Genomic DNA, 16,180 nt, shown 5'->3' with positions numbered 1-16,180 from the left:
ACGAAAGTTTTAGTGCATCATGATTTGTTCGTGAAAACATTCGTACACAGGTTTCACACACAAATTTGTGCATACGCATACTTAGTGAACAAGACCCAGTGTTCTTGAAACAATTCTCATGTCTGGGTGAACTATCATTTTAAAGTTTAACTATAGTAGCTAGCTTTATTAGCTTTATTGTTTATGACAGTACCTGTATATTTGTCTCACCTGCAAAGGAAGCTCTTTCTGCAAAACACTATGTGGTGGTATGTATGGTGGTAGCTCACAGTTTTTTTAACCACTTCGTTATTTGGGGGGTGGGGGGGCATGTTGGAAATATGAATTGAATTTAGAAATGCTTTTGAAACGAAACTTCTGCATTTCATAAACAAAATTTAATACTGAAATGAAGTTTGAAGTGGAGTGCATGTAAAAAATAACCGCTGTTCCACAAATCCAGGGCCTAAAACAAAAGGTTGACATACAAAGGTTGTGACAGTCGTATCATTAGATATTACTTCAACAAATGAGTAATGAGCAAAGCTATATGCTATATTACACCTATTAAGCGGTCTGGTGAAATAATAAGCAGACGTCTACCTAAAGCACTAATAATGGCGGGTCGTTCTCAACTCTGTTTGGTTGATGCCATTTCCAAATCAAACCTATGGTGCCTCATCTTTTTTTGCCTTGTATGAGGCTAATTGGAAAATTCTCTTTTTTTTTTGTGCACAATATCTCTTTTTTCAAAAAAAAAAAAAAAAAAAAACCCCTCTCCCCATACGAAAAAAAACAAAACAAAAAAACGCGTGGGGTGGAGGGGGGGGTATGGCAATCTGTGTGGATGCTCCAATCCAGAGAGCAAATTTCAGATGATAATGGGGTTGAATGAATGAGCAAAAAACAAAGTTAACTGTCCGCCGTGGCTGGCAATAAACTGAGAGCGCCCTCATCAGAATGTTTACTTCATAGGAAGAACTATAAAACAATAAGACATAAATAAGCATTCTGTCTTTCATTAACCTTAAATTCTGAGTATAGAACATTACAAAGGGTAGAAAAGGCATTATGATGAACCATTTTCCTGCAAATATTATCAAAATGATGTGTCAGGCATATCATGTCAAATGCAAATGTTTCAGACTTCTCTAAAGTTAATGTGTGAGTAGGAAGCAATATGTGGAATTAAAACTGTCACTTTTTTTCTAAATGTCTCTGGCTGTCTGACACTTTCTTTTTAAACCTAATTAAAAAAAAAAAATACTTTTATGTTAAAATAACACCAACAGAACCCATAAAAACTATCTTACCCTTGAGGAAACACAATAAACTACAGAATTGACTGAAATAAATGTCTATTTCCTTTAATCTCTCCCTTCCACATTGAAGAAAGTTTCGGCAAAAACAAGTTTTTTAAAGGGGCTACCATAATTAGATATAGATTTAAGGGCTTTTCCTCAGTAGAAAAGAGTCTTTTGGGTGTCTGTAAAGCAAAGCAACCAGCAAAAGCAGAACGACTCACTTAAGGCAAGAGAGTTTAACTCAAAAAGGAATATTTTAATGAATTTAATTTGTACTTACAGTGAGTTTAATGACAATATTTACAATCATTTGCATTTGGCAATGTGTAAGTAAGGATGGAGAATAGGCCTTAAATTGCATCCACATGATCTGATTTAGAGACAAATCAGCTTATAAATGAAGTCTAATATTTGCATTATTTCTTTCTGGAAATTTCAGCATGCAAACGTAACACAAGCAGCTAAAAGGTTGAAAAGTGCTGGAATATGGAACATAGAATAGAAAAACTAAAGCACAAATTAAGGCATCTTTGGGGAGGTTTTGAAAGCGTCTTTTTGGAATCAAACAGTTTTCTGTTGTTTTTCTTGCTGCAGTCTCTAATGGCACAGTTTTTATGAGCAATAAAACACTAGAGTAATTCTACCCAGATTTGTCTCTCAAAGCAAATGTCTTCTTAAATCTTTTAATATTGAACATTAAATGTGATCACAGGTAAACAGAGAGCTCCTTGATGTTTAATCACAATTGTTATTGCAATACAGACTCGTAGCTGTTTAGAAAAAGTATGCTTTGCAAAATGTATGCATTTGATAAACTGAATGCAACCATGCAACAGAAAACACTGTATATATGTTCTGTTGACATGGGATAAATCAGGGAAGAATTGTTCTTATATTCTGGCGCAATTTTATCAGTGGTAAACTTGGTAACATATTTGATACAATGTTAATTTTCAATGGCGGAAAAAACACCAAGAATAAGTTTATAACATTATAAAAACAAGTTGTAACATTTTAATAATAATAATGTGTAAAAAAAAAAAAAAAAAAAAAAAAGGAACATGTCGTTAGAACCATTATGTTAGACAACCCATCCACCCTATTCCTTGAGCAGAACAAAATTGAAATGAAAGACATGATTTCTCACCTCTGCACATGTTGTGGTCTTTTAGCCATGGGCTCTTGCTCTTGTGGGGGCAGGTGTCCCCAGAAGTCAGGGAAGGCTAGTATGGAGTATCCAGCTATAGACTTTGTATTGGCTGCAGTGGCGGCATAGAGACGTGGATCATGGTTGGGAATGCAGATCCCGTACTTCTCCAGAAGCCTGTCCACCATACTAGAGTGACCTTTTTGGCCTCTCCTAGAGCAATTGAGGTAATGCTTATGGAAGTCGCTCGTGTGGAGGTGGTGTTCATCTCGATCGGAGGGCAGGTCGGAGCCTCTCTGGTCACTCTGTGTCTCGTCGTTTAAATCTCCCTCCAGAGTGCTGTCATCGTCCGAGCTTTCAGCAACCTCAGAGCTGGAGTCCAAATCCTAGAAGACATGATTTTTAGAGAGAAGCTGCAAAGCTAATGTTGATTTTCAGGGGAAAAAAAATTCAAGAGCATCCACAGATGTCAGCTCTCTGTACTTTTGGCCACATCAGCAACTCTCAAATCAAAGGTGTAGGAGAAAAACGGCAAAAAAGGAGACAAAGATTACAGTAAACATCACCCACAAGATATTCTGTTTTCCCCCTGGCACCGTCAACCGCTCAGTGCAGCACTGCAGAATAACAGCCCAAAATAAACTGTGAAGGAAATTAAAGCATTTCTTTAGAGACTATTGAGGGAGAAAAGCCAAAAAGGATAAGGAATTGTTTTGAGAATGCAGCCCAAAGTGGTGCACATCACTTCCAGCTTTCTATTGACTTCAAAAGGGTGATACTGACAGCAAATAGGGTCGTCCAATTACAGTCTTTGACAGGCATAAAATGAACTGTATCAAAATAGCCAAGGGCCCTGGCTGCTTTTAGAGCAACCAAATAACAATTTAAGCTCACGTCTCATGCATTTCCATAAACTCAGTGAGGAAAAAGACCCGTGGTCCAATTCCCAGGCTCTCCAGGTGAATTCGAGAAGGCCCAAGAAACACGATAGACATGATGTGCTGACTGGGGAAAATTCTGCACATATCGTGCCGATAAAAGCTTCCATCATCTGTGCTCACCTCCCTACGGAAGATCTTAGTTTCTGAACGCCGTCCCATGTTTGCTCTGATCTTCGCCGCAGTGCACATAAACTGTATACCATCAAAGTGAATTTGTTAGATACAAAACTTTAGTACTGCACCCTCTGCTACTTCATTGCATTTGAATTTTACTTTTTTTCCCCTCTTCACACACCTAAAAATATGTGTAAGCACAAAGATGCCACAGCTTCCATGAATACCAATAGCAGGGGATGCATTAATATAAATGAACCTTTGCTGTATAAAAACGTCTCGGGTCTGAGGCTGTATATTGTATCTCAGGGGGCTCGCTTTGTCATATTCGTTTTTCAAAACCACAAATAACACTAAAAGAATGTAGCAGCACCGAGATGTTTTTTTCAAAGACTTATTTTAATCATGAACTTGATACAGACAAGTACAACGGCCCTTTTGATGAGCTCTGGGAGTGGGACTCGGGGAACGTGTGCTCGGTTGTTCCTACGAGTGGGTGAGAGGGAAAAAGCAGAGATTCAATTCGCAAAGGGAACGAACGAATCTGTTTGAGGTCAATTCAATTACCCAATCCACCAACCATTAAAAGCTATTCACGCTTGACGTTTTTGAAATCAGCACATAAAATAATAGGTAAATTAGCACAATTGTGATACATTTGGGGAAGTTTTCCGCAGCTGTCAAACTCAATTCAAAATTGATATTACTGGCTAATAGGTTTGCAAATGCACAGAATCTGATTTGAGTTGCCACATACACTGTTAAAAAAACTAAAAAACCTAAAAAAACCAATTAAAAACTAAATTTATTGATTTATAAAAGATATTTTAAAAGTGTGGTCATTGAAGCTTTGCATAAAAACATATAAGAATTAAAAATTTGTTCCATTGAAAACTATTTTATGAAAATTCCAATTCAAAACTAAATTTATTACCTGAAAATTCCAATAAAAAACTAAATTATATTAAAAAAATATTTTCCTTTAATTCTAAAAAACAATATTCCTTTAATTCAAAAACAAACTATAAAAACAAATTTTGTATTATATTTTATAAAACTGTTCTTTTTGGTTACCAAATCACATCAATAACCAAAACTGTTCTTTTTGGTTACCAAATCTTATCAAGAGCCTTTTCCATGCATATTATATATGATACAACATGTTTTTCTTGTGGCCACGAGTTTAATGCGTAATCAAACCTGCGTGATCATAGCAACCCGGGTTTATCAGAGATGTATTCATTAATAATTTATTATTAATAAATAAAAAAATATTATACATATTTATTATAGAAAATATTTCATCATTAAATTATTATAATAACCATATGCCTTGGCTACGGGACTTTATTACGTGCCAGTGACGGCTACTGTGGTGCTTGCATAAGGATGTCGTTACCTCGTCAAAATGATCTCGTGGCCACGACATAATATGACGTTCCCACGAATTATTATTTCGTGGCCACGACAAAACTAAGTGAACCGACCATGTCCTCTCACAGGCAACGTAGATAACAGCATTTTATCGACTCGGACCTTTGAGTCTCGTTCAGCTAAATGAACAAATCTTTTTTCGAACGAATGACTCGAAAAACTCGAAGACTCGATAGATGAACTAATCAATTCTCTTTCCGGCTCAGACTGCATTGGTTAAGTATGGGGCTGTCACGTGATGAACGAACGACTCGAAAAACCCAAAGACTCGAGAGATGAACTAATCAATTCTCTTTCCGGCCCAAACTGCATAGGTTAAGCTATGGTGCTGTCACGTGATGAACAAATGACTCAAAAAACCCGAAGTCTCGAAATAGGTGAACTAATTTCAGTACAGAACCAATCTATGTACAGAACCCATAGGATGTTCCACATGCGCAAATGAACAAAACACAAAAAAAACCCAACAACAAAAAACAACTCAAACACATTTCACCATTTGTATTACTCCGCTTGTGGTTGTTCAAACAACGAGTGTCGTGGCAGATGCCCAAATCCACTATAATTTTTTAGAATAATACTGTTTTTGTGTCACAGAATGTCGAGAATGTACTTGTTTAGACTTCAAATATGCTCAAAAACTAAATATTCTGTAAATCTGCTTTGCAACTATTTGTATCGTGAAAAGTGCTATACAAATAAAAAGAAAAAAAATGCAGTCTGTTAATAAAGACGATGTCTATTTGAAAATTTGCTTCCACTTTTTTTTAGATATGAGTTCCAGAGCGTCAGCGGGCGTTCAGCGCTCATGAACCAGCTGAGAGCAGCCTTAAGCCCAAAGTATACTTAATTTTTGTATGTGTACGCTAGCGTATGTGTACAGTTGAATGCGAATACAGTATACTCCATTTGATGTTGTGAGCGAATGCGGGTGGTCGACACACACTTTAGAAAGCTTCATCCAAGTCCAGTGTCTGTTCTGTTTTTCCCCGTTAAGTTAGGACTGATACAGTAACAAATATTTTTGAACTCTTTTAAACCACAGCTGAGCTGTCTCATACCCTCTCGCACACAATCGCTTGTCAATGTGAGCGTCTGTTGTTGTTGCAGTCTCCGCTATTTTATTGTTGTTGTTCCTTCTCTTTAGTTTTGTTTTCTCCTCTGAAACAATGGCTCTGGACAGTGTTGCCACCTTGTTGAAAAACCAATTAATACAAAATAACTTCACACATAGCATACAAAGTACACATGGTTACAAAAATGGGGTGGTGCGCGTACAGTACGCGCATACTGTTCTGATGACCAAATTTTCGTCACACGCACTGTACACTGTCCCTCACTTATGTGTAAAAAGTTGTCTCTTTTTTTATTTACACACTTGTGCCATCAAACTGTGGATGAACACAATATGACACTCATAGCCTACTGCCAAATCACAGTGATATTTCTATCAACTGGAAACTAAACTAAATGGTCAATTATACTGTACTGTAAATACAGTAAACACTTGACTAAAGAACTGTGATGGGAACAAAACAAAAAGACTCTTATTCATATCGAGTCTTGGGCTTAGTCAGCAGAACTAGTATGTTGGTGTCATGCTGAATGAAATGCACATCTAATTTTCAATTCCTGGCTCTCCTGTAGAGTATCACACAAAGCGTTGGAGATCAAAGGGAAACATGTTATCCCGAGGCGAGTCCTCAGGGGAAGGGACCCTTCCATTCCCCTCCCTCTGAGAGCGCAACACCGTGCCAATCTCGCTTTCTCAGGCTTATGTTCCACAACTCAACCCTTTATCTAGCCTGAAATATTTTTGACAGCTCTGTAGTTTTACCTGTGTTCTCTTCTTCGGAATCCTAGCGTGATACTAAGAATTAAACCCATTTAATCATGACCTTTGTTTTGGCCTGAAGATTACAGGTGCAACATCGTTGTCATGCAAGATTAATAGTGGGGAACTGATTGGCATGAATGTCCTGCTGTAAATTCTTTTCATCTTGGTATTTTGCACAGCATGCATAATGCAGCGATGTGATTACAACCCCTGCATCCAATCCAGTCACAGCGTCTCCAGATCACAGTGGTTCTTAATGATAACGGGAGAAATACATCAAATACATGAATAGGAAAAGTTTGACTAATATATACATTAATATATGAATTATTTATTTATTTATATATTTAATAATGTATAATATAATATAAGTGTGTAAAAATAAAACAAAACAATATAACATAACATAATTAAATATAATGTGAATTCAAATTCACAAATTGAATTTCTGGTTAAAAAAAAAATAATAATAATAAAAAATAAAATAATTGTAAAATTCCAAAAATCCAGTTTTATACTACTTTGAGCAAGTTGAATGAATGAATGAATTTTTTCATGATGCCAACAATTGTAATATATTTAATAGAGCTGTAGTATTAAACAGAAAATTAATTGTGCATATAAATGCGACAAATACATCAAACACAAGATGAGTGAGTAAATAATGAATTATCAATTTTGGGTGAACTATGCCTTTAATAACCTGTCATTATGAGGAAGAAGCATGTGTTTCTAGGAATTGCTTGGCCTTTATGTCTAGAATTTGCAGACAGAATTGAATTTTAAAAATGTTAAATTGAAACAAAAAAGTGAATTAGTAGCTCGTCATTTCCTTTGGAGAGCTGAATTACAACATTAATACGTGCAGGAGGGAATGAACCAAAGAAAAGACGCTTTTTAACAGCAGTAGTACATCATGCTATATGATTTGAATTAAAATAGTGGCAGCGTCTGAATAAGGAGGGAGTTGAACGTTGATGAACCGGAGGTGTGTTGACATTTCTATTAGTTTGAACTCATCCGCATGCTAAAGGCAGCCATGCAGGGATTTCTGCAAGACAGCCGCAGGCGTGTAATTGTGCTGCGAGAGGAGCCATCAATCAAGACCATAGCAGTCGCTCATGATGGGAAGAGTGGTGACACATTTAAAATGAAGAGTCACACTGAACATATTATGGAACTTGAAATGTCATCATTTATTTCTGTCAATGGCCCTATGGTTGGTTGACCCGCAGCAGGGTTAATACCAGAAGGGTAAAATCTCCAGATATTCTGAAACAACCTGTTTCCATAATTTAATTTTATCTATCTATCTATCTATCTATCTATCTATCTATCTATCTATCTATCTATCTATCTATCTATCTATCTATCTATCTATCTATCTATCTATCTATCTATCTATCTAAATGAGAATCCCAATTCCTGATATGATTATGATATGATATGATATGATTATGACTATATATATATGATTGATATGATATGATATGATATGATATATGATATATAGGCCTACAATATATCCCTATAATAATATATAGGTCTACAACGTATGGCTTGCACAAAGGAGAATCCAAATTCCTAATCCCTAATCCCAAATGTAATAATAATAATAATAATAATAATAATAATAATAATAAAATAATAATAATGTTTAAATATCTAATATATAACTTAAGCATAAATTCTCATTCACAAATTGAAATGTAAATATTCATGTATTCTCAAATTGATACAATATAATATAATATAATATAATATAATATAATATAATATAATATAATATAATATAATATAATATAATATAATATAATATAATATAATATAATATAATATATCCTATGTATGTAATGAGAAATCAAATTGTTAACCCCTATCCCAAATTGTAATAATAATAATAATGTATTATTATTATTATTGTTATTATTATTATTATTATTATTATTACATTAGAAAAATATCCATGGCTTCTGGGCCCAAAGGTGTATATTTAAAATAACTTTTTTTTTTGTTTTTTTTGGTCAACATTTTTTTGAATGTTTTTTTTTTTTTTTTTTTTTTCAGTGAAAGCAAGATACACATGAATTCACACACATATTTTTCTTTGACTAATAAGTGAAAACCTACCACATAATTATTGTAACCTCTGAGAGATTAGATGAATCATTTCCTGTGGATATTCTGCCAACAAGATGTTCCTCATTTTCCCCCAGAATTCTTCAGGACAGCAAAAACCGGAACAAAATCACTCTATTAATATGAAGTGTGAGGCAAAAATGCAGCCATTGTAAGAAGCCGAAGCACAAGTGTCTGATTTTTTTTAAAGCATAATGAGGTAATTTTCAGTACAAGCCGTGTCCCTGTTGTGCTCTTAAGCTGCACAGTGGTGCAGTAGCAGTAGGTATTATAGCACATCCTGCTCCCATCAAAATCTCTTACTGCTTCCACACAAGGTCCATATTCACCCCTAGTGCTCTTAGAGACACTCCATATAAACTTTATCCTGGGTGTCTGCCATTAAGAGCAGTACACTCGTAACTTTCACGCCTGGCTGCAACAACTAAACCCCAGAGATGCTGACAGTTTCAAAAAACCTCTTTGAAATATTTCTCCAGAGCAGATTAAAGTCAACATGAAATCACAATTCACCCCATTTACATTCTTAATGCATGGTCTTATTGTGCATGAATTATCAGCTACACTGTTTTAAAGAAAAAATGTATTTCCTGTACCATTTCATGATCAAGTGCTGTATTTCTAATATATATATATATATATATATATATATATATATATATATATATATATATATATATATATATATATATATATATATACACTGTTCAATTCCAACCCACAGTGAGGCACTTACATTATGCATCTGAAATGTGATCAAATAAACCATTAATTAATTAGTTAATTAATATCCATTTGATTTAGTTGTGATATAAATCAATTCCTAAGCTTTTCTATGTGAATTATACCAAGTTTGATCTTCATTGCCATAGCGGCATAAACCATAAATGGCTGTACAATTCAAATGCACAAGTTATGACAGAAAATTAATGCAAGCTTCATTCACATTTTAGTTTTTAAAGCCTCCAATAATGTCCCCTTGTACTTCAGTTGTAAGAGCCTCATTGTAACCTCTATATTTTTTAAGAAAACAAGTGAAATTGGTCACAAATGCTGTCATTTGAGATTAACTGGAAATCTGTAAGTTCTGTTGATGTAGGAATTTTGGTGCAATGCTGTGTGTTTCCTGCTACAGAAGGCAAAAACGTTCACCTGGAAGTCATGGTGCAGCTCAGGGCAGAGGCGCACATATTGGCCCAGCTGCTCTAGTGTCCGGTCGGGCTCTGGTTGGGGACGCAGCTTGTTCACGTCTGTTTCCAGGTCATCCTCCTGCCATGGAGAAACACAGAGCTATAAATGCTGTTCACTCTGCAAACTGAAACATATATATCTTCCCCTGTCACAGCTTGTGAGGACCAGAGGGCATGTGACCAGCTCCACCCAATAGAATGCAGCAGGCTCTGACCTTTACTCTTTCTTTGTTTATGGCAAGTGGGCCAAGCAGCGGACAAACAGCAATTACACACCTTATTTTCCAGGTGAGGCACAAGTAAGCGGTCACCCCTCCAGCTGTGCTGTAAATGTCACTATTACACATACATAGGAACAAGACGATTTGTGCGGTTCTCTTCTGTGCCACTAGGAAACAGAAATCAGGTAGTGTCCCTATTAAGCCCACCAATAAAAAAAGAAAAAAGTTTTCCATGGTTTTTACAGACAACTGAATAACTTTCCACTAAAGTGAGTATTAAATTAAAGTGCATTCTTTCATCTAAGGTAATTATTTTAATGATTGATATATATATATATTATATATATATAATTTAATTTAAATTAAAACAAAGCATTAATAATGATTGTGGATGTGTTCTGAGCCTGACTACTTCTGTTAAAGTAAACTTCAAAATGCAGTTTAATTTAATTTAAATTAAAAGAAAGTATTCAGTAAAAATAAAACTAATTTAAAGGTTATTAAAAAAAATGTTGTATATTCAGGGTTTTTTTGGCTCAAGAAAAATAAAACTAATTTAAAGGTGTGTGTGTGTGTGTGTGTGTGTGTGTGTGTGTGTGTGTGTGTGTGTGTGTGTGTGTGTGTGTGTGTGTGTGTATACATATTACATTGCATTTCATTTATTAGTCTTTTTCCAATAAGGTATTAAATCAAAGAATATCATCTCATCTAAACACCTGTGTTTTGACATGAACAAAACTAAATTAAATTACTAAATTGCGTGTCAATCTATCTTTTTTTTTTTTTTTTTTTTTTACAAAGGTAGCATCTTTTGAGGGCATCTCTTTTCCAAGTGACTGTCCAATACAATTTAGAAATGGAATAAAATACCAAAAAAAAAATCAGGTTGTATTTGATCAATTCATCTTTGAGTTTAACATTTTTTTTTATCAGTACCCAAATGCCTATTTTGTCACCTGATACTAGTAAAGTAGAATATCTTGAGGCCTGTCAAATCAAATAATACTGTACTTGTAAAATAAAAGTACAAGAGGGCTTATCTCGCATGTGGGCATATTAGGGTCACAACTAACCAACATGGGTCATTTTTCACTGTCATGCCTTTGCACTACAGAGTAGGCATAAAGCACCATGTTGTGGCAAGACCATGGGGCACAGACATGGAAACAGAGAAATGCATTAGCAGTATCTGAAGATGGCCGAAGAGGAAAGCAGCACTTTGGTTTGGTGTTGGCGTCTCAGCAGAAACAGGATTGTGAAGTCATTGATTTATGGCTGAATCAGGGGACCTATTATTGAAGTTATGTGAGAACAGGAAGTCGCTTGTGTCAGGCTCCTGTCACACGCAGAACCTGCTCTTCAATCACATTTTAGGAGGGAAAATGAATCAGTGGAATTTATGCACACATCGTTCGCTCTGTCAAAATTACGACGCAGGTTCGTGATGTGTGCATGTGTTGAAGGTGCAGCTCACGTTTTCCTCCAGAACAAATCTCAAAACACTCACGTAGTCCCTGTTGTCTGGCTCCTCGTTCTCCGCGTCTTCATCACTGTCATCTTCTAAACTGTCATCTTTCAATAAGGAAGAAAGAAAGATAAACCACATGCAAGACTAAGACATAAATGTCAAGATGAACAAAATATGGCAGTTAAATTCAGTTAAAACACATTTCCCCTCTAAATTAATTAAACTGAAAATAAAAATAAAAAAACTATTAAAAATGCTAGATTTATTTATGTCCAATATAGATAAATTACAACAAATGAAGTGTTATTTAATTAAATACATTCATCTGTGTTATATATTATTTTATATTATACAGTTTATATTTTTTTTACAATTAGTATTATATCAGCACATCATATAGTATCAGTATACATTATATCAGTATATATTATATAATTTATCATCATTATTTATTATTATATAATGTATATAGCAAATACAAATATATACATTTTAAATAAATATGACGATGGAAATATTTAAATTATATCTACACATTTGAACTAATAACTGATTAAATAGGTTTTAATAATAATAATAATAATAATAATTAAAACACACCTTTGATTCTTTAAAATAATATTCATTTGTAGAGATAAACTGAAACTGAAATAAATGTAGTCAGACCCTCTGCTGAATACGCTTCACAGACTTTCATCTGAAATGATGACTGCAGATCAAAACATAACTCTAAAATCACTATAATTTTACAACTATCTTTGCTAAACCAAATGACTGGTTATATAATTTTTTTTTTAAAAAATGGCGTTCAAGGTATCTGGTTTGGCATGAAAGCAGAGTAAATTAACCATGTGATAAATGATGACAAGTCATATATTTTAGTGTGAGGTTGTGAAGTAATACAACCCAGTTTATGAGTGCTAATAATGTTAATGGCAGCATTGCTAACATGTCAAAACCACATTTAAGCTTTACAAGGTAATTTCATGTTAAAAGAAGCCGTTTCATTTTTAAAAAGCTAGTCTAAGTTGGTTCAGCTGCCATCGAAGCGCCTCAAAACCCTCTGAAAACCATCGAAACAGACTAGTCTGATCAGCATAGTGGCCAGCAAGACCAGCAAACCACCATAGGCTGGTTTTAACTGGGTTTTTTTTTAACCGGGTCTGTACATATAACAGAAAGATGATACTAAACCACCGCTGTAATCTCTTACATCACCTGAGGGTGTTTTCCTGTGATTTTCACAGCTTAAAACTAATAAGATAGTTGAAATGAAGTGACAAGGAAGTGCTAGAGATTCAGTCCACTCGAATCTGGGCGTCTTGAAGATTAATATCATCTTATCTGCCTGGCCAGACAAGCAGCTTTCCATATAGAAGCATTTGATGTCAGTAAAGAAGCTAATGTTAGCGGTTAGCATGTTAGCAATTGTGCTAAAAACCTGAAGAAAGTCCTTGATTAGTTAGTAAGCAGGGCGGGTCGCAGGCAACATGCATCATTCCGCCAGGTATAACAAGTCAACCGCACTTTTTTTTTTTTTTTTTTTTTTTACGATAAACAGATAATCATTGTGTTCGGTCTGATATCGGCCTTCCCAGCTCTCTGGCTTTCTTGTTCGAGATAAATGCAGCTGGAAACTCATTAGTGTGAACAGCCCAGCAGGAAAACTCTCATGTGGTGTCTGGATCTATAAGTTATTGTGTGAAAAGTGTGTGTACATCAACAACAATAATCTGCACTCTTGGGCTTTGGCGTATTAGTGAAGCACGTGTGGTGGTGATATGTGGTAAGTACATACAGACGTGCACGCTAACACGCTTCACTATGCGGTATTGAGTCAAGCAGCCACAAAGGGCAGGGTTGCCTGGGCAACCACCTCAGAGCTCCCTGCAAAACAAGTGAGTATAGACTATTGTGGGTCAGCGAAGAGCAATCTGCTGCTTTCTGGGCAAGCATGTCTTCTGCTTTTTGTTTTCCTTTGCTCTGTTTACTGCTGCACAGGTTCTGACCTTGTTCAAAGAGAGCATTTGCATTTGATGACCTAGTCGAAAAGAAACACGTCTGCTAAAAGAGGGTTGCACGGTAGTAATTTATGCACAATACTGCTGTACAGCATTACACGACTGTTCGGAAAAATGCATCCAAATCAAAATGGTCTCTGAATCTTGTTTTAAAACAAGTGATGTCTCACATTGCCTGCTTTAACAGCGACTAGTATTGACATTTACTTCACAGCACAGGTCTGAACAATCACAGCTTACACTGTTTTAGGGAGTTTGGGCTATAAAATTAAATAAGCAATGTGCATTCCAGGAATACAATTTTAGAAATTATTATATTTATTTTTTTGTTATTATATTTTATTTTATATTTAGAAATTGTTGCTATATCAGTATTATTATTGTGTTGAAGTACAAACACACTTTATTAATTGATTAAATAAAATATCATAATAAATAATAATATAATAAAAATTAAAATAATATATAACAACACTGGGTGTGTGTTTGTATATATATAATTTATATTGTTATATTTATTTATATATTTGTATTTACTAGTAAATAATAATAATACATAATACTGATAAATCATATAATATGTACATTGTATAATATATAGTGTACTGATATAATACTAATATGAGGTACCAAACAGGAAATAATTATTTAAAAATCTGAATATATAGTTGTAAATCTGAATATAAATAATTCTGAATATATAAATGTAAATTGTGAATATATTCTACATTTTATTTTATATTAATGTCTGTTTTATTTTATATAAAATTACAGAGGTATGTGAGTTTACTTGTAAAGCACATTTCCCACATGCTGACAGTTTCACTTTAAAAAATTGTTTATAATAAATGTTGTTTTTAATGAATTACACAACAATTTATGTTTGTTTTAACTACATTGTTCATTCCAGTTCAAAATACCATTAAATTTAAAGGATCTGTTGTGGAGTAAGGAACTAAAAAATGTTTATGGTGTTTATATTTAATAGCATTTTACATTCTATGTAATAAAATGTGACTTATAAACTGATGCAACTTATCTGTGTTTTTTTTCTCTCAAGAATTACAATGAATGATTTTCTGGAATGTAGAGTAATATACAGAAAAATCATTTTCAGACAGGGCAATTGAAATGGCTCAGTAGCTGTAAAGTGTCAACATTTTTAATTAGATGTTGATGTAGACATGTTCATGTGTCCAGTGCATTATAATCCACCTTTTGTTTTTTATCCAGTCTATATATTTGTTTAGAATTGTATTAATTCATGAAAAGCAATTTGATGCTTGGAGGGAATCAATGAGTGGTCTGGATATAAACACTATGAACTTTCCCAGCTCACGTACTCTACATTACACTATTCTTGCTATCGAAGTCTAATAAAGGATTATTGGAATATATTGTGTTGACATTGAAAGAATTTTCTAGAGTCATTAAATGCCCAGCGCCTATGTGATAACGACGGCAAATTTGGCCTGGCCGATAAGGACTTTGACAGGCACTAATAGCCAGAGGCAGTGTGTAAAGGCTAAATATCTCTAGTGGGACAGACTCTGTGTCCCTTACGGACACACTGTGAGAGGAGAATAATAGTAACTGTTGGGTGTTTGGCAGTGTAATAAAGAACCTGGCTTAAAAACCAAAGGAACATAAAGTTTACCGTAAAGTCCTAAATCAGCATCCCAGTCATCGACAGGCTGCCCAGGAAGAGGAAAGCTGAAGACGCTCTTATCTGAGGTCAGTGGAAGAGGGACTTTGGGATTGCACTTCCTCATCAGCTGGATCGCCGGTTCCACCAGAGATTCGAGGCCTTTCATGGTCAAGCAGGTCTTCAGACGAAATGAAATCAGTTAGAAACACTTCAAGGCGCTACATGTGATTTCCAAGCGACATTTCCTCTGGGCAAAAAATGCATCAGAAGCTAAAATTTGCTTCTTTACAGCACATTAGCAGACAGTTAGAGCATCTGGTAATGACTGGGTCCAGTTTACTTAGCAAGGCCGATAAAAATCACAGTGTGATTCAAAAGGGGAAATAATAAAAGCATTAGGAGTAGAGAAATGTAATTACAAAAGGTAGCAATAAAAAGTTCAACTGCACAAAAAAACACCAGGATAGGAGATGTAACAATAACTTTGGGACCAAATAGCTGACTGAAATATCACCTGAGTGGTCTGGAAGAGAAGACTAATGCCACCTTCGGTGACCAGGGCATCTCTGCCCACAGCTGAGTTGGCGGCACATTGCAGACAATGAAGTAGGGCTCTACGGATAGGAATGTTCTTAAGGTTGACGTCATTGTTGTGCCAGTCTTCGTACAGCTTCAGAAGATCCGCGATGTAGCCTTTTGCAACAGCAGTCCGACAGTTGACCTCTTTAGAAGAACAA

At 35.0% G+C, this 16,180-nt stretch overlaps 1 protein-coding gene across 1 annotated transcript in view; it reads right to left on the bottom strand.

The window, feature by feature from the left end:
- LOC109069815 (cytosolic carboxypeptidase 4-like) overlaps positions 1-16,180 on the bottom strand; it is a 151,104-nt gene that overhangs the window by 95,251 nt on the left and 39,673 nt on the right. The window contains 5 exon segments of the mRNA XM_042752827.1: positions 2,431-2,816; positions 10,048-10,164; positions 11,814-11,878; positions 15,453-15,621; positions 15,958-16,166. Coding sequence (XP_042608761.1) covers positions 2,431-2,816; positions 10,048-10,164; positions 11,814-11,878; positions 15,453-15,621; positions 15,958-16,166 — 946 coding nt within the window.

Source organism: Cyprinus carpio, chromosome B25 (genome assembly GCF_018340385.1).
Source record: "Cyprinus carpio isolate SPL01 chromosome B25, ASM1834038v1, whole genome shotgun sequence".
In the NCBI taxonomy this organism is placed as follows: Eukaryota; Metazoa; Chordata; class Actinopteri; order Cypriniformes; family Cyprinidae; genus Cyprinus; species Cyprinus carpio.
This window is presented reverse-complemented; position numbering and strand designations above follow the sequence as displayed.